Source organism: Leucoraja erinacea, chromosome 2 (assembly GCF_028641065.1).
Source record: "Leucoraja erinacea ecotype New England chromosome 2, Leri_hhj_1, whole genome shotgun sequence".
NCBI lineage: Eukaryota > Metazoa > Chordata > Chondrichthyes > Rajiformes > Rajidae > Leucoraja > Leucoraja erinaceus.
The window spans coordinates 25364049-25385233 of record NC_073378.1 but is presented as its reverse complement, the minus strand read 5'-3'; the positions used below and the strand labels follow the sequence as shown (position 1 = coordinate 25385233).

At 47.7% G+C, this 21185-nt stretch overlaps 1 protein-coding gene across 1 annotated transcript in view; it reads right to left on the bottom strand.

The window, feature by feature from the left end:
- Positions 1-19860, bottom strand: part of LOC129707901 (phosphatase and actin regulator 1-like) — a 105568-nt gene extending 85708 nt beyond the window's left edge. The window contains 1 exon segment of the mRNA XM_055653351.1: positions 18886-19860. Within this exon segment, the coding sequence (XP_055509326.1) occupies positions 18886-19135 (250 nt within the window). The 5' untranslated portion in view covers positions 19136-19860.
- Positions 19861-21185: the final 1325 nt, after the last annotated feature.

The following is a 21185-nucleotide window of genomic DNA, read 5'->3' as shown; positions in this document are numbered from 1 at the left end:
CGGTGCAGGCTCGAAGGGCAGATTGGCCTACTCCTGCACCTAATTTCCATGTTTCTATGTTTCTATGTACGAGCTAATTCAAGAGCTCTCCCGAGTTTAAAGAAAAATCAAACTCATGGTAAGCACGTGGAATGAATGCAGCGGGTACGTCGGAGCTCGGGACGTCTCTTAGCGGTTCGTAACGCTAACGGCAGGTACTCGGGAAAACGCGGTAAGCTCGGGAAGACTCGTGAAGATTTTTCAACCTGTTGAAAAATGTCCACGAGAGCCCCGAGTACCTACGAGCGGCCATTACCGTAATTCTCCGAGTTCGAATCGGAGGAAACTCGGGAGAGCTCTTGAATTAGCTCGCACAGTGGGACAGCCCCATAAAGTTGCTGCCAAGTGATTATATTTTCACCAACAGAGGAAACCGAAGAGCTTGGAGAAAACTCACGCGGATCACAGGGAGAATGTACAAACTCCGTACAGACAGCACCCGTAGTAGGGATGGAACCCGGGTCTCTGGCGCTGTGAGGCAGCAGCTCTACCCGCTGCATCACCTGTTTGGAATGTACAGCATCTGTTGCTTGGAGTCTCTTGTTCAGCTGAGTGGTTTTATTCATTTATCGCTTGGTTAGGTGTGTACTTTGCAACAAGTCAAAGGAAGGTCAAGGTATGTTTTTGAGTATTTATTTAGAGAGGACTATAAGATATCAATACAGGGATGTAAAACTTTATATGGCGCTGCTGGTCAGACCGCAATTGCAATACTGTGAGCGGTTTTGGGCCCCGTATCTGAGGAAGGATGTGCTGGCTCTGGAGAGGGTCCAGAGGAGGTTTACTAGAATGATCCCAGGTATGAGTGGGTTAACCTATGATAAGCGTTTGACGGCACTGGGCCTGTACTCGCTGGAGTTTAGAAGGATGAGGGGATGACCTCATTGAAACTTACCGAATAGTGAAAGGCCTGGATAGAGTGGATGTGGAGAGGATGTTTCCACTGGTGGGGGAGTCTAGGACCAGAGGTCGCGGCCTCAGAATTAAAGGACGTTCCTTTAGGAAGGAGATGAGGAGGAATTTATTTAGTCAGAGGGTGGTGTATCGGTGGAATTCATTGCCTCAGACGGCTGTGGAGGCCAGGTCTGTGAGTGTTTTTATGGCAGAGATTAACAGATTCTTGATTAGTGCGGGTGTCAGGGGTTATGGGGAGAAGGCAGGAGAATGGAGTTGAGAGGGAGAGATAGATCAGCCATGATTGAATTGCGGAGTAGACTTGATGGGCCGAATGGCCTCATTCTGCTCCTATAACTTAGGAACCAATCAACATTGGTAAGGCCACAATTGGGGCGGCACGGTGGCGCAGCAGTAGAGTTGCTGCCTCACAGCTCCAGAGTACCTGGTTCGATCCTGACTACGGGTGCTGCCTGTACGGAGTTTTACCTTCTCCCTTTGCGCCCATGGGCCAAAACTCCTCAGCTGGCCCCGCCGGCTGGGCTTTGTGTGTAGTCCAGCACCCGGGGCCAACTCATCATTCACCCAGCCACGGCCGAGTCGCTCAACGAATTGCCGTCGGGAATTTGGCGACCCTCGCTGTGAGGCAGCAGCTCTACCCGCTGCTTCACCGTGTTTTGTTGAAGATTTCAGCATCTGCACAGTCTCTCATCAATCTATATCTCTCTACATCACCCTCTATCGGAGTTTTTGGTTTTTAGTTTGTGTTTTGTGGGGGGGGGGGGGGGGTTGAAACGGGGTTTGCAGACTCTCCCTGCGAGGGATTGCGACCTTTTTGTTGTATTCCCCTTCTCTGCCACCGTCTGCGCTGAGGCCTAATGGAGCTGACGACTTCGAGGCTCTGGAGGCAGAGACCGTCTTGACTCGCCCTGAGCTCGCTCCCGTGAGGGTGGTCCGGCTCAGGGCTGGAACAGTGCTCCCGTGAGAGGTTGTGATGCTCCCGTGAGGGCGGCCAGCCCGAGGGTGGAACGAGGCTCCCGCCGGAGCGGCCGAGCTCAGGGAGGTGCGGCGCTCGCAGCCCGAGGGAGAAGCGACGCCCAAGTCGGGGCGGCCCGGTCCGGGGGAGGTTCGGCGCCCAAGTCGGGGCGGCCCAGTCCGAGGCTGAAGACGGTACGGTACTAACGTGAGGGTGGCTGGGACGGTGTTCTGGCGGTGGTGGCCTGAGTCCGGGGTTCGGCCGTGGGCCAGCGGCTGCGTCTGCAGGACTGGCGGGCGGCAGCTTCGACCGTCCCGGGCCGCGATGTTTGAGCCGCGGGACTGTTATAACATCGCCCGGGGGGGTATCAGCCTCAGCGCAGAGGGAGAAGAGGAGGGAAGAGACTGCAGACCTAAGACTTTTGCCTCCATCACAGTGAGGAGATGCTGGGTGGACTCACTGTGGTGGATGTTAATATGTGTTTATTGTTGTTTTATTGTATTATATGTATGACTGCTACAATTTCGTTCAGACTTTGGTCTGAATGACAATAAAGGCTATCTAATCTAATCTAATCTATATCTCTAGTTTCCCTTTCCCCTGACTCGTAGTCTGAAGAAGTCGCGACCCGAAACGTCACCTATTCCTTCTCTCCAGAGATGCTGCCTGACCCGCTGAGTTACTCCAGTATTTTGTGTCTATTGTCGGTTTAAACCAGCATCTGCAGTTCCTCCCTACACATGTTTTTGCTACACAATTAAAATACTGCCTGTTTCAATCGAATGACTTCTCACTGTTCTCAGCTGATAGGAGAGGAGGCCCAGTCTGTTTGATCTATTCTGTCCTGATAGTCCATCTAGGGAACGTCCCTCAATGACAGCATGGCTTTCCAGAGGAAGACCAGACTCACACACTACATTGTAGGTTGCAGACTCACCAGGACTAAATATAACGAGAGCAAGGCACGGTGGCTCAGCGGCAGAGTTGCTGCCTTGCAGTGCAAGGGACAAAGGTTCGATCCCGCCTACGGGTGCTGTCTATACGGAGTTTGCATGTTCTCCCCGTGACCTGCGTGGATTTCCTCCGAGAACTTTGGTTTCCTCCCACACAACAAAGACGTACAGGTTTGCAAGTTAATTAGCTTGGTGCAAATGTAAAAATTGCTCCTATAGTGTTCGATAGCATTAATTTGTGGGGATCGCTGGTTGATGCGGACTCAATAAGCCGAAGGGCCTGTTTCCGCACCTCTAAACTAAACTGATCTCAGACAACGACGAGAAGGCCTACCGGGAGGAGGTGGCTGGTCTAGCACTCTGGTGCCAGGATAACAGCCTCCTCTTGAACATCAAAAAAACGAAGGAGCTGATCATGGACTTTAGGAGGGCACATCATCCGAGGACGTACACTCCATTGAGGATAAATGGGGATCCTGTGGGTAGGGTGAACTGCTTTAAATATCTGGGAGTCCACATCTCCGAGGATATGACATGGGCATCACACGCCTCAGCACTCGTGAGTAAGGCAAGGCAGCACCTTTACCACCTCAGGCAATTGAGGAAATTCAGAGTGTCTCCGAGGATCCTCCAGTGCTTCTACGCAGCGGCGGTGGAAAGCATCTTGTCCGGGAACATTACCATCTGGTTTGGGAATTGCTCTGCCAAGGACAAGAAGGCTCTGCAGAGAGTAGTGCGTTCGGCCGAACGCACTATGGGAACTTCACTTGCCCCCCTGCAGGAACTATACATCAGGAGGTGCAACTCCAGAGCCAACAATATAATGAGAGACCCCTTCCACCCCTGCAACGGACTGTTCCAGCTGCTACGGTCAGGCAAACGCCTCCGTTGCCATGCGGTGAGAACGGAGAGGTTGAGAAGGAGTTTCTTCCCAGAGGCCATTCGGACTGTAAACGCCTATCTCACCAGGGACTAACTCTACTGAACGTTTTTCCTTCCATTATTTATTATGTAAAAGAATATGTGTGTTATGATTGTGTTTATAGTTTGTTTGGTTGTTTTGTTGTTTGTCTTTTGCACAAAAGTCCGCGAGCATTGCCACTTTCATTTCACTGCACATCCAGTATGTGTATGTGACAAATAAACTTGACTTGACTTGACTTGACTTGATATTGATAATAAGTTCATAAGCAATAGCAGAATTAGGTCATTCGGCCCATCAAGTCTACTCCACCATTCAATCATGCCTGCTCTATCTTTCCCTCTCAACCCCCTTCTCCTGCCTTCTCCCCGTAAACCCTGACACCCGAACTAATCAAGAATCTATCAAAGGTAGACAACAATGCTGGAGAAACTCAGCGGGTGCAGCAGCATCTAAGGAGCGAAGGAAATAGGTAACGTTTCAGGCCGAAACGTCACCTATTTCCTTTGCTCCCTAGATGCTGCTGCACCAGCTGAGTTTCTCCAGCATTTTTGTCTACCTTCGATTTTCCAGCATCTGCAGTTCCTTCTTAAACATCAGAATCTATCAATCTCTGCCTTACAAATATCCATTGACTTTGTCTCCACGGCCTTCTGTGGCAAAGAATTCCACATTCACTATCCTCAGACGGAAGAAATTCCTCCTTATCTCTTTCCTAAAGGAACGTTCTTTTATTTTGAGGCTGTGACCTCTGGTCCTAGACTCCCCCACTAGTGGAAACATCCTCTCCACATCCACTCTACACAGGCCTTTCACTATACTGTACGTTTCAAAGAGGTCTCCCCCTCATCCTTCTAAACCCCAGTGAGTACAGGCCCAGTGCCCTCAAACGCTCATCATGTTAACCTACTCATTCCTGGGATCATTCTCGTAAACCTCCTCTGGACCCTCTCCAGAGCCGGCACATCCATCCTCAGATACAGGGCCAAAATACGTATATTTACCAAAATGCCGCCTGGAATTGAGGGCTGCAACTAATTTAGTTTAGTTAATTATTGTCATGTTTGCCAAGGTACAGTGAAAACCATTTTGTTGCGTGCCATCCAGTCAGTGGAAAGACTGAGGAAACCCATGTTGGAGAGGGGAAGGGAGAACGTGTAAACTCCACACAGACAGCACCCGAGGCCAGGAACGAACCCGGGTCCCTGGTTCTGAGAGACAGCAGAGTGTTAACAAGGCACTGGTCAGAGCACACTTGGAATATTGCGAGTAGTTTTGAGCCCTGCATCTGAGGAAGGAAATATCATGGATACAGGCCCTTCGGCCCAGCTAGAGTCCATGCCGACCAGGATGCCCCATCTACGCTAGTCCCACTTGCCTACGTTCATGTGTTATAGGAGCAGAATCAGGCCTTTTGGCCCATCAGGTCCACTCTGTCATTCAATCATGGCTGATCTATTTTTCTCTCTCAACCCCATTCTCCTGCCTTCTCCCCATAACCCCTGACACCCGCACTAATCAAGTATTTATCAATCCCTTCCTTAAAAATACCCAATGATGACCTCCACAGCCGTCTGTAGCAGGGTTTTCACTTTAGAGTCATGTATACAATAGACAATAGGTGCAGGAGTAGGCCTTTGGCCCTTCGAGCCAACACTGCCATTCACATGGCTGATCATCCCCAATCAGTACCCCGTTCCTGCCTTCTCCCCATATCCCTTCTTTCTTTTAAAATCTTTTTATTAGTTTTTTTTTTCAAAAATCAAAAACAAAACAAAAAAAACAAAGCAAAAATAATAATGATAAACATAACGATGTTATTGATACATAGGGGTCGGGATTACATTAATAATAGGTATAACCTAAATATGAGTCCAGTCAAAATACACATTGAATATAGACCTCCTGCTATGTAAATATAGTTAAATATTTAAAAGGAAACATATATGTAGAAAAAAACACAAAGATAGAAAGAGAAAAAAGGAAGAAACAAAATCCCCCTGAACTAAAGAGAGAAAAAAAAGCAAAACAGAGTCTGAGCTGAGAATTTCAACAATTTAAGTCTGTTTGTCGTCAAGTCCGTTCCACCATATAAAAGTAAAATAGTTTTTATAACGGTTAGAGAGGGAGCAATTTATGTTGTGTGAAAGTGTTGAATACATTTTCCCCAAGTCTTATCAAATTTAACTATGGGTTCAACAATGGTAGCCCAAAAATGGCAGTAATAGGATGAGGTTGTAAATCAACACCTAAGACTACAGAAATAGTATCAAAAATGTCTTTCCAATATTTTTCCAAAAGTGGACAGGACCAAAACCTATGGGTCAGTGAGGCCACTTCAGAGTTACATCTGTCACACGTAGGGTTTATATGACCATAAAAAGGAGCTAACTTATCTTTTGACATATGAACTCAGTGAACCACCTTGAATTGTATCCGAGCGTGTCTTGCACACATTGAAGAGGTATTGACTGATTGAAGAATCCTCTCCCATTTCTCTATAGATAGAGAAATTTGGAGTTCGCTTTCCCAGTCATTCTTAATTTTATCAAATATATCTATTTGTAATTTCAAAATCAACTCATAAATAGTTGTAATTAATCCTTTCTGATAAGGGTTCAAATGTAAAAATGTTTCCAAATTTTCGGTTTGAAGTGGTAGCGGAAAAAAGGGTAGAGCAGCCTTCAAAAAATGTCTAATTTGTAAATATCTAAAAAAGTGTGAATTAGGTAAATTATATTTATTGGAGAGTTGTTTGAAAGACATAAAACAACCATCCAAAAACAAATCACGAAAAGCTACCAATCCCTTCCTCTTCCGTAACAGAAAGGCTTGATCAGTACTAGACGTTGGAAGAGAAAATTAGATAAGAAAGGACTCGATAAGATAATATCATTTAGTCCAAAAAAACTTACGAAATCGAAACCATATTCGAAACGTATGTCTTATTTTTGGGTTAGTCGTAATTTCGTAATTGTAAATGGTAATGAGGCCCCTAGAATAGAAGCCAATGATAAAGGGACTGAAGTTTAGGGGTAACATGAGGGGGAACTTCTTTACTCAGAGAGTGGTAGCTGTGTGGAATGAGCTTCCAGTGAAGGTGGTGGAGGCAGGTTCGTTTTTATCATTTAAAAATAAATTGGATAGTTATATGGATGGGAAGGGAATGGAAGGTTATGGTCTGAGCGCAGGTATATGGGACTAGGGGAGAATATGTGTTCGGCACGGACTAGAAGGGTCGAGATGGCCTGTTTCCGTGCTGTAATTGTTATATGGTTATATGGTTTATAGCCCTTGTAAGGAATCACGTTCAAGATTTATCCATCCTGGGCATTGGGTATCTTCTAAATCTTTTGTCCAAAATGTTAGATAACGAACATTGGCTGCCCAATAGCAGAATCTAAGGTTCGGCAGTGCAAACCACCATCTTTTTTTTTATTTCTGTAAGTATTTTTTTACTTAGTCTGGAATTTTTATTCTTCCATATATATATGAAGACATTTTGGAATCAATAATATTAAAGAAAGATTTGGCAATAAAAATTGGTATCGTCTAAAATAAATACAAAAATGTAGGTAGAATGAACATTTGAATAGCATTTATTCGGACGATTAAATATAAGGACATTGGTGACCATTTAGTAAACTGTTGTTTGATATGATCAATGAAAGGCATAAAATTAGCTTTAAATAAATCCTTGTGTTTCTTGGTGATCTTAATACCTAGATAAGTAAAACTTTCAGTATCCCTTGACTCCACTATCTTTAAGAGCCCTATCTAACTCTCTCTTGAAAGCATCTAGAGAATTGGCCTCCACTGCATGCTGAGGCAGAACATTTCACAGATTCACAACTCTCTGGGCGAAAAAGTTTTTCCTCATCTTGCCCCTTAGATTCCCCTTAGATTCCTATTAAATTTCAGTCTTAGTTTTAGAGGTACAGTGTGGAAACAGGCCCTTCGGCCCACTGGTTCCGTGCTAACCAGCGATCCACGCACGCTGGCACTATCCTACACACATTTACTGAAGCTAATTAACCAACAAACCTGCACGTCTTTGGAGTGTGGGAGGAAACCAGGGCACCCGGAGAAAACCCACGCAGTCACTGGGAGAATGTACTAAATCCGTACAGACAGCACCCGTGGTCAGGATCGAACCTGGGTCTCTGGCGCTGTGAGGCAGCAACTCTACCGCTGCGCCACCGTGCTGCCCCTCAGCAATCTTTCCCCTCTCACCTTAAACCTACGTGCTGTGACTTATGGTTCCTTAACCCTGGGTAAAAGCCTCTAAACTGTTAGTCCCATGTACCTGTCCAAATGTTGCCCCTCAGGTTCCTATTAAACGTATGCTAGTCCCATTTGCCTGTGTCTATCCCTCTAAACCTTTTACCACCCTGTATCTTTGCAGAAATGCTGCTGCATTAATGCCTTGTGTGAAGATGACAGGGCTCTATTTTTAGTAAGAACGAAGATCGTGAATAAACTATTAACTTGCTAATCTTCATATTAAGAACCAGCTAGCGCTGTCTCTCTCAGTGCCATGACCAACTTGGGTGTACTTCTTAACATTTTAAGCCAAGTTAATTACTCTAATTAGACAATAGGTGCAGGAGTAGGCCATTTGGCCCTTCAATAGACAATAGACAATAGGTGCAGGAGTAGGCCATTCGGCCCTTCAATAGACAATAGGTGCAGGAGTAGGCCCTTCAGCCCTTCAATAGACAATAGACAATAGGTGCAGGAGTAGGCCATTCGGCCCTTCAATAGACAATAGGTGCAGGAGTAGGCCCTTCAGCCCTTCAATAGACAATAGACAATAGGTGCAGAAGTAGGCCATTCGGCCCCTCAAGCCAGCACTGCCATTCACTGTGATCATGGCTGATCATCCACAATCAGTAACCCGTTCCTGCCTTCTCCCCATATCCCCTGACTCCGCTATCTTTAAGAGCCCTATCTAGCTCTCGCTTGAAAGCATCCAGAGAACCGGCCTCCACCGCCCTCTGAGGCAGAGAATTCCACAGACTCACAACTCTCTGTGAGAAAAAGTGTTTCCTCACCATTGCGCTAAGATTAAGGTGAAATGGTGTCATAGAGTGATACAGCGTGGAAACAGGCCCTTCGACCCAACCTGCCCTCACCGCTCGGCATGTCCCATCTACACTAGTCCCACCTGCCTGCGTTTGCTCTATATCCCACTAAACCTGTCCTATCCCTGTACCTGTCTAAAACATTCGATAGTCCCAGCCCCAACTACCCCTTCTGGCAGCTGGTTCCATACACCCGCCACCCTTTGTGTGAAAATGTTATCCCTCAGATTCCTATTAAATCTTTTCTTCTCCACCTTGAACCCATGTCCTCTGGTCCTCGATTCCCCTACTCTGGGCGAGAGACTGTGCGTCTACCCGATCTATTCCTCTCATGATTTTGTACACCTCTATAAGATCACCCCTCATCCTCTTGTGCGCCAAGGAATAGAGTCCCAGCCTGCTCAACCTCTCCCTATAGCTCAGGCCCTCTAGTCCTGGCAACAGTTAATCTTCTCTGCACCCTTTGCAGCTGGACAACATTTTTCCTATAACATGGTGCCCAGAACTGAACATAATGCCCTGAATGTGGCCTCCCCAACGTCTTATACAACTGCAACATGACCTCACAAATTGTATAAACAATGCTCTGGCTGATGAAGGACAATGTGCCAAAAGCCTTTTTGACCCATGTGTGGTATATTCGTACTGGACCTATTGCTGGCGGCACGGTGGTGCAGCGGGTAGAGCTGCTGCCTTACAGCGCCAGAGACCTGGGTTCGATCCCGACTACGGGCGCTGTCTGTACGGAGTTTGTGCGTTCACCCCGTGACCTGCGTGGGTTTTCTCCGAGATCTTCGGTTTCCTCCCACACTGCAGAGACGTGCAGGTTTGGAGGTTAATTGGCTTGGTGTCTATGTAAACATCGTCCCTAGTGTGTGTGGAGGATAGTGTTAGTGCGTGGGGAACGCTGGTCGGCGCTGACCCATTGGGCCACAGGGCCTGCTTCCACGCTGTCTCTCTAAACTAAACTATTGCACCGAGCATACGCCACAAACTGCTTTTATTTTGACAGGGCTGAGAGGCCTTCTGGTATTTAAGAATAACAAACAAGCAAGTATAAATAGAAGCACAAATTCTGGCTGTCACAGCCAGCTACACTGACAATACAAAACAAAGTCATGGAGTCATACAGCGTGGAAACAGGCCCCTTGGTCCAACATGTCCACGCCAACCAACATGTCCCATCTACACTAGTCCCTCCTGCCTGCGCTTGGCCCATATCCCTCTAAACATGTCCTATCCATGAACCTGTCCAAGTGTCATTTAAATGCTATAGTCCCTGCCTCAACTACCACCTCCGGCAGCTCGTTGCATTCACACACCACCCTCTGTGTGGTAGTTGTCCCTCAGATTCCTAATAAATCTTTGCAACCTCCACTTCAACCCATTTTCCCCTCTGATTCTCGATTCCCCACCTCTTGGTAAAAGCCACTGTGTATTCATCTTATCTATTGCCCCCATGGTTTTGTACACCTCCATTAGACAGTGGTGGTTCTTTGGAACGAGCTGCCAGAGGAGGCAGTTGCAGCATGAAGAACATATAAAATACATTTGGACAGGTGCATGGATAGGACTGGTTTAGAGGGACATGAGCCAAAATCAAGCAGGTGGGACTAGTGTAGATGGGACATGTTGGTCAGTGTTAATGATTTCACACAAAGGGTGGTGGGTGTATGGAACGAGCTGCCAGAGGACATAGTTGACAATAGACAATAGGTGCAGGGGTAGGCCATTCGGCCCTTCGAGCCAGCACCGCCATTCAATGTGATCATGGTTGATCATCCACAATCAGTACCCCGTTCCTGCCTTCTCCCCATATCCCCTGACTCCGCTATCTTTAAGAGCCCTATCTATCTCTCTATTGAAAGCATCCTAAGAATTGGCCTTCACTGCCTTCTGAGGCAGAGAATTCCACAGACTCACCACTCTCTGGGTGAAAAGTGTTTCCTCATCTCTGTTCTAAATGGCTTACTTCTTATTCTTGAACTGTGGCCCTTGGTTCTGGACTCCCCCAACATCGGGAACATGTTTCCTGCCTCTAGCGTGTCCAATCCCTTAATAGAAACATAGAAATTAGGTGCAGGAGTAGGCCATTCGGCCCATCGAGCCTGCACCACCATTCAATATGATCATGGCTGATCATCCAACTCAGTAATATAATAATCTTATTTATATAGCACATTTTTAGTCAACTTGCATTGACCCCAAAGTGCTTCACATAATTACATTACATTTACACACAGGCAAAGGTGGGTGAAGTGTCTTGCCCCAAGGACACAACAACAGTATGCACTCCAAGCGGGATTCGAACCGGCTACCTTTCGGTCGCCAGCCGAACACTTAGCCCATTGCGCCATCTGTCGTCCCAGACCGATCAGTATCCCGTACCTGCCTTCTCTCCATATCTCTGATCCCTTTAGCCACAAGGGCCACATCTAACTCCCTCTTAAATATAGCCAATGAACTGGCCTCAACTACTCTCTGTGGCAGAGAATTCCAGAGATTCACCACTCTCTGTGTGAAAAAAGTTTTTCTCATCTCGGTTTTAAAGGATTTCCCCCTTATCCTTAAGCTGTGACCCCTTGTCCTGGACTTACAATCAATCCAATACAATCAATAATCTTACATGTTTCAATAAGATTCCCTCTCATCCTTCTAAATTCCAGTAAATACAAGCCCAGTCGCTCCATTCTCTCAACATATGACAGTCCCGCCATTCCTGGAATTAACCTGGTGAACCTACGGTGCATTCCTTCAATAGCAAGAATGTCCTTCCTCAAATTTGGTGACTGAAACAGCACACAATACTTCAGGAGTGGTCTCACTAGGGCTCTGTACAAATGCAGAAGGACCTCTTTGCTCCTATACTCAACTCATCTTGTTATGAAGGCCAACATGCCATTCACCTTATTCACTGCCTGCTGCACCTGCATGCTTACTTTCAGTGACCGATGTACAAGAACCCCCAGACCTTTTCCCAACTTGACACCATTCAGATAACAATCTGCCTTCCTGTTTTTGCCACCAAAGTGGATAACCTCACACTTATCCAAATTAAACTTCATCTGCCATGCATCTGCCCACTCACCCAACCTGTCCAAGTCACCTTGCATCCTCATAGCATCCTCCTCACAGTTCACACTGCCACCCAGCTTTGTGTCATCTGCAAATTTGCTAATGTTACTTTGAATCTCTTCATCTAAATCAATGATGTATATTGTAAATAGCTGCGGTCCCAGCACCGAGCCTTGCGGTACTCCACTAGTCACTGCCTGCCATTCTGAAAGGGACCCGTTAATCCCAACTCTTTGTTTCCTGTCTGCCGACCAATTTTCTATCCATGTCAGCACTCTACCCCCAATACCATGTGCCCTAATTTTGCCCACAAATCTCTTATGTGGGACCTATCTCCTATGCAGCTACAATAACCATATAACCATATAACAATTACAGCACGGAAACAGGCCATCTCGACCCTTCTAGTCCGTGCCGAACACATAATCTCCCCTAGTCCCATATACCTGCGCTCAGACCATAACCCTCCATTCCCTTCCCATCCATATAACTATCCAATTTATTTTTAAATGATAAAAACGAACCTGCTTCCACCACCTTCACTGGAAGCTCATTCCACACAGCTACCACTCTCTGAGTAAAGAAGTTCCCCCTCATGTTACCCCTAAACTTCAGTCCCTTAATTCTCAAGTCATGTCCCCTTGTTTGAATCTTCCCTACTCTCAGTGGGAAAAGCTTATCCACGTCAACTCTGTCTATCCCTCTCATCATTTTAATAACAGAATATTTAACACCCTTGGACAGGGACATGGACAGGACAGGTTGAGAGGGATGTGGGCCAAATGCAGGTAAATAAAAGTGCTGAAGGGCCTGTTTCCATGTTGCAAGCGGTTTATGGCAAAAGGAACAGCCATTAATCTCCTGTAAACCAGACCAGCAGAAAAAATAGCAATGTCATGCAGTCTACCGATCCAGGAATTTAGAGCCAGAGTGATACAATGTGGAAACAGGCTCTTCGGCCCATCTTCCCCACGCCGACCAACATATCCCACAATAGTCCCAGCTGCCCGTGGTTGAGGCAGAGATAGGGGGGGAGAGAGAGAGAGAGAGATGGAGTGACAGACAGAGAGACAGATAGGGAGGGACAGAGAGAGGGGGACAGAGAGAAAGATGGAGAGTCATAGAGAGTTAGAGTGAAACAGTGTGGAAACAGGCCCTTCATCCCAACCTGCCCACGCCAACAAACATGTCCCATCTATACTAGTCCCACCTGCCTGCGTTTGGTCCATATCCCTCTAAACCTCTCTTATCTATGCACTTGGTGAAATGTTTCTGAAATGTTGTGATAGTCCCTGCCGCAACTACCTCCTCTGGCAGCTCGTTCCATACAATAGACGATAGACAATAGGTGCAGGAGTATGTGCTCCTATGCACAACTCCTCTTGTTATGAAGGCCAACATGCCATTAGCTCTCTTCACTGCCTGCTGTACCCACCACCCTTTGTGTAAAATAGTCACCGCTCAGATTCCTATTAAATCTTTCCCCCTCATGTTAAACCTATGTCCTCTGGTTCTTGATTCTCCTACTCTGAGCAAGAGACACGATCTGTTCCTCTCATGAATTTATACACCTCTATAAGATCATCCCTCAACCTCCTGCGCTCCAAGGAACAGAGTCCCAGCCTGCTCAACCTCTCCCTGTAGCTCAGTCCCTCGAGTCCTTGCAAATTAGGCTGATCTCACAGCACTGCCGTTACATAATTCACCACGGTGACCCTGAGTGAACAGACATTTGCTCTAGGGGCCCCCACAGTGAAGAGCTGTGTCCTTGCACTGAAATCTCCGCAGAATGCAGGCCCAGAGCTTTAGTCAGAGGGCAGTGAATCTGTGGAATTCATAGAAACATAGACATAGAAAGATAGAAAATAGGTGCAGGAGTAGGCCATTCGGCCCTTCGAGCCTGCACCGCCATTCAATATGATCACGGCTGATCATCCAACTCAGTATCCTGTACCTGCCTTCTCTCCATACCCCCTGATCCCTTTAGCCGCAAGGGCCACATCTAACTCCCTCTTAAATATAGCCAATGAACTGGCCTCAACTACCTTCTGTGGCAGAGAATTCCAGAGATTCACCACTCTCTGTGTGAAAAATGTTTTTCTCATTTCGGTCCTAAAGGATTTCCCCCTTATCCTTAAACTGTGACCCATTGTTCTGGACTTCCCCAACGTCGGGAACAATCTTCCTGCATCTAGCCTGTCCAACCCCTTAAGAATTTTGTAAGTTTCTATAAGATCCTCCCTCAATCTTCTAAATTCTAGCGAGTACCATATAACCATATAACAATTACAGCACGGAAACAGGCCATCTCGGCCCTACAAGTCCATGCCGAACAAATTTTTTTTTTTCCCCTTAGTCCCACCTGCCTGCACTCATACCATAACCCTCCATTCCCTTCTCATCCATATGCCTATCCAATTTATTTTTAAATGATACCAATGAACCTGCCCTCCACCACTTCCACTGGGAGCTCATTCCACACCGCCACCACTCTCTGCGTAAAGAAGTTCCCCCTCATATTACCCCTAAACTTCTGTCCCTTAATTCTGAAGTCATGTCCTCTTGTTTGAATCTTCCCTATTCTCAAAGGGAAAAGCTTGTCCACATCAACTCTGTCTATCCCTCTCGTCATTTTAAAGACCTCTATCAGGTCCCCCCTTAACCTTCTGCGCTCCAGAGAATAAAGACCTAACATATTCAACCTATCTCTGTAACTTAGTTGTTGAAACCCAGGCAACATTCTAGTAAATCTCCTCTGTACTCTCTCTATTTTGTTGACATCCTTCCTATAATTGGGCGACCAAAATTGTACACATTACATCCCAGCTTCTATACTCAATGCTCTGATTTATAAAGGCTAGCATACCAAAAGCTTTCTTTACCACCCTATCTATATGAGATTCCACCTTCAAGGAACTATGAACGGTTATACCCAGATCCCTCTGTTCAACTGTATTCTTCAATTCCCTACCATTTACCATGTACGTCCTATTTTGATTTGTCCTGCCAAGGTGTAGCACCTCACATTTATCAGCATTAAACTCCATCTGCCATCTTTCAGCCCATTTTTCCAAATGGCCTAAATCACTCTGTAGACTTTGGAAATCCTCTTCATTATCCACAACACCCCCTATCTTAGTATCATCTGCATACTTACTAATCCAATTTACCACACCTTCATCCAGATCATTGGTGTACATGACAAACAACAAAGGACCCAACACAGATCCCTGAGGCACCCCACTCGTCACTGGCCTCCAACCCGATAAACAGCCATCCACCATTACTCTCTGGCTTCTCCCATTCAGCCACTGTTTAATCCATCTTGCTATTCCTGCATTTATACCCAACAGTTGAACCTTCTTAACCAACCTTCCATGAGGAACCTTGTCAAAGGCCTTACTAAAGTCCATATAGACAACATCCACTGCTTTACCCTCGTCAATTTCCCTAGTAACCTCTTCAAAAAATTCAACATGTCAGTGGATATTTCTAAGGCAGAGATAGATAGATTCTTGATTAGTGCGGGTGTCAGGGGTTATGGGGAGAAGGCAGGAGAAGGGGGTTGAGATGGAAAGATCGATCAGCCATGATTGAATGGTGGAGTAGAATGGCCAATTCTGCTCCTATCACTTATGAACTGAGAGGTATCTGCCTTAACCGCAGTGACCAGCCGAATGTACAGAAACATCCATGGAAGGCACAGAGTGCAGGAGTAACTCAGTGGGTCAGGCAGCATCTGTGGTGAACATGGATAGGTGACGTTTCACAGAGTGCAGGAGTAACTCAGCGGGTCAGGCAGCATCTGTGGAGAACATGGATAGGTGACGTTTCACAGAGTGCTGGAGTAACTCAGTGGGTCAGGCAGCATCTGTGGAGAACATGGATAGGTGACGTTTCACAGAGTGCTGGAGTAACTCAGTGGGTCAGGCAGCATCTCTGGAGAAAAGGGATGGCCAACATTTCGGGTCTGAAGAAGGGTCCCAACCTGATATGTCACCAATCCATGTTCACCAGAGATGCTGCCTGATCCGCTGAGTTACTCCAACACTCTGTTTATCCAAACGTTAGAGGGATTTGGGGCCAAACACAGGCAGGTGGGACTAGTGTAGATGGGGCATGTTGGACAGTGTTGGCAAGTTGGGCCGAAGGGCCTGTTTCCACGCTGTATGACTCCATGACTCTGTGACAGGGAAAATGTTCAAACTTCACACACAGACAGCACCCGTGGTCAGGATCAAACCCTGGTCTCTGGTGCTCTACCAGTTTAGTTTAGTCTAGAGATACAGCACTGAAACAGGCCCTTCGGCCCACCGAGTCCGCCCCAACCAGCGATCACCCCGTACACTAGCACTATCCTACTCACTAGGGACAATTTACACTCCTTACCAAAGCCAATTAACCTACAAACCAGGTTTGGAGTGTGGGAGGAAACCGGAGCACCCGGAGAAAGCCCACGCAGGTCACGGGAAGAAGGTACGAACACCGTACAGACAGCACCCGCGGTCAGGATCGAACCCAGGTCAATGACGCAATAAGGCAGCAAATATACTGCTGCGCCACCGTGCCGCACATTTAGAGATACAGCGCAGAAACAGGCATTTCAGCCCGAGTCCGCGCCGACCAGCGATCACCCCGTACACTAACACTATCCTACACAAAAGCCAACTAACCTACAAACCTGTACGTCTTTGCAATGTGGGTAAACGGAACGCCCGGAGAAAACCTAAGTGGTCACGTACAAAACTCCGTACGGACAGCGTCCGCAGTCAGGATGGAACCCGGGTCTCTGGTGCTGTGAGGCAGCAACTCTACCGCTGCTGTGTCTTTGAACGACAGGGGTAAATGGGACAATAGACAATAGACAATGGGTGCAGGAGTTGGCCATTCGGTCCTTCGAGCCAGCACCGCCATTCAATGTGATCATGGCTGATCATCCCCAATCAGTACCCCGTTCCAGTCTTCTCCACATATCCCCTGACTCTGTTATTTTTAAAAGCCCTATCTAGCTCTCTCTTGAGAGCATAGGTGGGGCACCTTGGTCAGCATGAACGTGACCTGCGTGGGTTTTCTCCGGGTGCTCTGGTTTAGAAACACAGAAACATAGAAATTAGGTGCAGGAGTAGGCCATTCGGCCCTTCGAGCCTGCACCGCCATTCAATATGATCATGGTTTCCCTCCCACACTCCAAAGACGTACAGGTTTGCAGGTTAATTGGCTTCGGGATAAATGTAAAAAAATTGGTGTAGGATAGTGCTAATGTGCGGGGGGGGGGGGGGGGGGGGGGGGGGGGGGGGGTTCGCTGGACGGCGCGGACTCGTTGGGCTGAAGGGCCTGTTTCCGTGCTGTAACTCCAGCTTGATCACAGTGAATAGCTCGACGGGCCGAATGGCCTACTCCTGCACCTATTGCTCCAAGCTGCAACTAAAAAAGGTCACCGCCCACATGAAGCTGCTTTTCAAATTGAAATGAGTATGAAGGAACTGCAGATGCTTGTCTTAAACCAAAGATAGAGACAAAGTGCTGGAGTAACTCAGCGTCCCGTTTCAACCCAGTGTCGACCTTTGCAAATAAATTAAATAAACCAAAGATAGACACAAAATGCTGCAGTAACTCAGCGTTCCGCATTTTGTATCTATCTTTGGTTTATTTAATTTAATTGCAAAGGTCGACACGAAATGCTGGAGTAACTCCAGCTTGATCACAGTGAATAGCTTGATGGGCCGAATGGCCTACTCCTGCACCTATTGTCTATTGTCGAACTCAGCGGGAATAACTCAGCATCTCTGAAGAGAAGGAACGGGTGACATTTCGGGTTTGGACACGCTAGAGGCAGGAAACATGTTCCCGATGTTGCGGGAGTCCAGAACCAGGGGCCACAGTTTATGAGTAAGGAGCGAGCCATTTAGAACGGGGACGAGGAAACACTTTTTCTCACAGAGAGTTGTGAGTCTGTGGAATTCTCTGCCTCAGAGGGCAGTGGAGGCAGGTTCTCTGGATACTTTCAAGAGAGAGCTAGATAGGGCTCTTAAAGATAGCGGAGTCAGGGGATATGGGGAGAAGGCAGGAATGGGGTAGTGATTGTGGATGCCATGATCACATTGAATGGTGGTGCTGGCTCGAAGAACCGTATGATGCTCGTCTTGGACCAAAGGTAGACGCAAAATGCTGGAGTAACTCAGCGAGAGTTAACCCTACAGTTCCTTCATTACTCGGGACTCGAGGGCCTGAGCTACAGAGAGAGGTTGAGTAGGCTGGGTCTCTATTCCATGGAGCGCAGGAGGACGAGGGGAGATCTTACTGAGGTGTACAAAATCATGAGAGGAATAGATCGGGTAGATGCACAGAGTGTCTTGCCCAGAGTAGGGGAATCGAGGACCAGAGGACACAGGTTTAGGGTGAAGTGGGAAAGATTTAATAGGAACCTGAGGTAGACAAAAATGCTGGAGAAACTCAGCGGGTCGAGATCCTTCTTCAGTCGCCTATTTCCTTTGCTCCATAGACGCTGCCTCACCCGCTGAGTTCCTCCAGCATTTTTGTCTACCTTCGATTCTCCAGCATCTGCAGTTCCTTCTTAAACATGGGAACTTGAGGGGTAACTTTTTTTTTTACACCGAGGGTGGTGGGTGTATGGAACAAGCTGCCGGAGGAGGTAGTTGAGGCTGGGACTATCCCGATTTTTAAGAGACCTTTAGACAGGTACATGGGCAGGAAAGGCAGCAAGAAGGGTCTCGACCCGAAACGTCAGCCGTTCCATCTCTCCTTCTCCGGGAGATGCTGCCTGCCTGTCCCGCTGAGTTACTCCAGCATTTTGTGTCTGTCTTTGCAGTTAAATGATTCTAGGCAGCACGGTGCATCAGGCAGCTCCTTGAGGATTGCACGCTACACACAAAATAAAAATCACAGCTCTCCTCCTCCTCCTCCTCCTCCCTCCCTCCTTACCGTCGCTCGCCCCCTCCCCGCGGCCACAGTTGCTGCAGATGTGTTTGATCTCCTTGCTGATGTGGCTGGGGATGGCAAAGGAAACGCTGTGGCTCGCTGCCTCCCTGCGCGGCTTCGTCCTGGCATCGGCGTGAAAGGTCGCCTTCTTCTTCGGCCTCCCCTCGCTCATTGCGGGCAGCGGCGGCGGCGACCTCCGTCCGCGGGGGGAGAGGGAGAGCTCATGCCTCCTGGGGTGGGACGAGAACTCCATCCATGGGCAGGGGGTGGGTGGACGGAGAGGTGCATCACAGGAGGAGGGGGGCCCCGCTTGCCACGCACCTCCTGGCAGGCAAACTGACCCTCAGCCCGACGAAGGGTCCCTGTGCCCTTTTCCTTCCAGAGGAGCTGTCAGACCGGCTGAGTTCCTCCAGTACTCTGCGCCTATCTGGAGGGCAAACAAAGCTTGCTGCCTCTCTCCTTTCCTTCCGACAAAGTCTGAAGAAGGGGGTGTCCTCCACCCGAAAACGTCACCTATTCCTTTTTCTCCAGAGATGTTGAGTTACTCCAGCATTTAGTGTCTTATCGTCGGTGTAAACCAGCATCTGCAGTTCCTTTTTCTCAAGAGATGCTGCCTGTCTCTCCCGCTGAGTTACTCCAGCATTTTGTGTCTTATCTTCGCTGTAAACCAGCAACGGCAATGCTGATTGTTTCTACGCACGGGCAAACAGTCCGAAGAAGGGTTCCACTAGAAATGTCACCTATTCCTTCTCTCCAGAGATGCTGCTGCTGTTGATGTCTGTCCCGCTGTGTTGCTCCAGCATTTTGTGTCTATCTTCGGTGTAATCCAGCATCGTTTGAATCAGCTACTCCAGTGCCAGCTGCATCGCTGCGTCCCTCTGTGTTCCACTCAGATGCAATACGCATTCACAACTCGTTAACCCTTTCCTCCCCGCCATCGAAGGCTCATCTGCCGGAGTCGCTGCCTCAAAGAAGGCAGCCAGCATCGTCAGAGACCCCACGCTCTCATCTCACCTCTGGTCACGCTCTCATCTCACCCCTGTCACCGGGAAGAAGGTACAGGAGCCTGAAAACTGTAACGTCCAGGTTCAGGAACAGCTTCTTCCCCACAGCAATCAGGCTATTGAACATGACAACCTCCACACAGGGGGTTTTTAAGAATAAGGGGTAGGCCATTTAGAACGGAGATGAGGAAACACTATTTCACACAGATAGTTGTGAGTCTGTGGAATTATCTGCTTCAGAGGGCGGTGGAGGCCGGTTCTCTGGAGGCTTTCAAGGGAGAGCTAGATAGGGCTCTTAAAGATAGCACGGTCAGCAGGGGATGTGGGGAAAAGGCAGGAACGGGGTACTGATTGGGGATGATCAGCCATGATTACAGTGAATCAGCTAGCTCGAAGCGCTGAATGGCCTACACCTGCATAAATTGTCTATAGACTTGAGGGTGTTGTTTAGATTAGCGAAACAGCGTGGAAACAGGCCCTTCGGCCCACAGAGTCCATGTTGAACGCGACAATCGTTTCATTGAACACCTCCGCTCAGTCCGCCTGGACCTACATGATCTCATGGTTGCTAAACACTTTAATTCTTCTTCCCAGTCCCACACTGATCTTTCTGTCCTGGGCCTCCTCCACTGTCAGAGTGATTCTAAACACAAATTGGAGGAACAGCACCTCATATTTTGCTTGGTCAGCTTATCGCCCAGTGCTATGGACATTGACTTCTCTGTCTTCAAGTAACCCCCACATTCCCTCTCTCTACATCCCTTCCCCACCCAAGTCGCACCAGCTTCTCGTTCTCACCCAACAGCTACCAATGTCCTGTCTCCTTTATCATCGTTACTTTATTTGCATATCTTTCATTCATTTGTTCTATATCTCTTTAAAGATATATTTAAGGCAGAGCCAGATAGATTCTTGATTAGTGCGGCTGTCAGGGGTTACGGGGAGAAGGCAGGAGAATGGGGCTAGGGAGGGAGAGATAGATCTGCCATGATTGAATGGCAGAGTTGACTTGATGGGCCGAATGGCCTAATTTTGCTCGTATCACATATGATCTCTCTACATCATCGTCTATAGCTCTCGTTTCCCTTTCCCGCGACCCTCAGTCTGAAGAAGAGTCTCGACCCTGGGGCATGTTTAGTTTAGTTTAGATACAGCACGGAAACAGGCCCTTTGGCCTACCAAGACCGCGCCGACCAGCGATCCCCGCACACAAACACACACTAGGGGGCAATTATTCTCCCCAGAGATGCAGCCAGTCTCGCTGAGTTACTCCAGCATTCTGTATCTATCTTCGATATG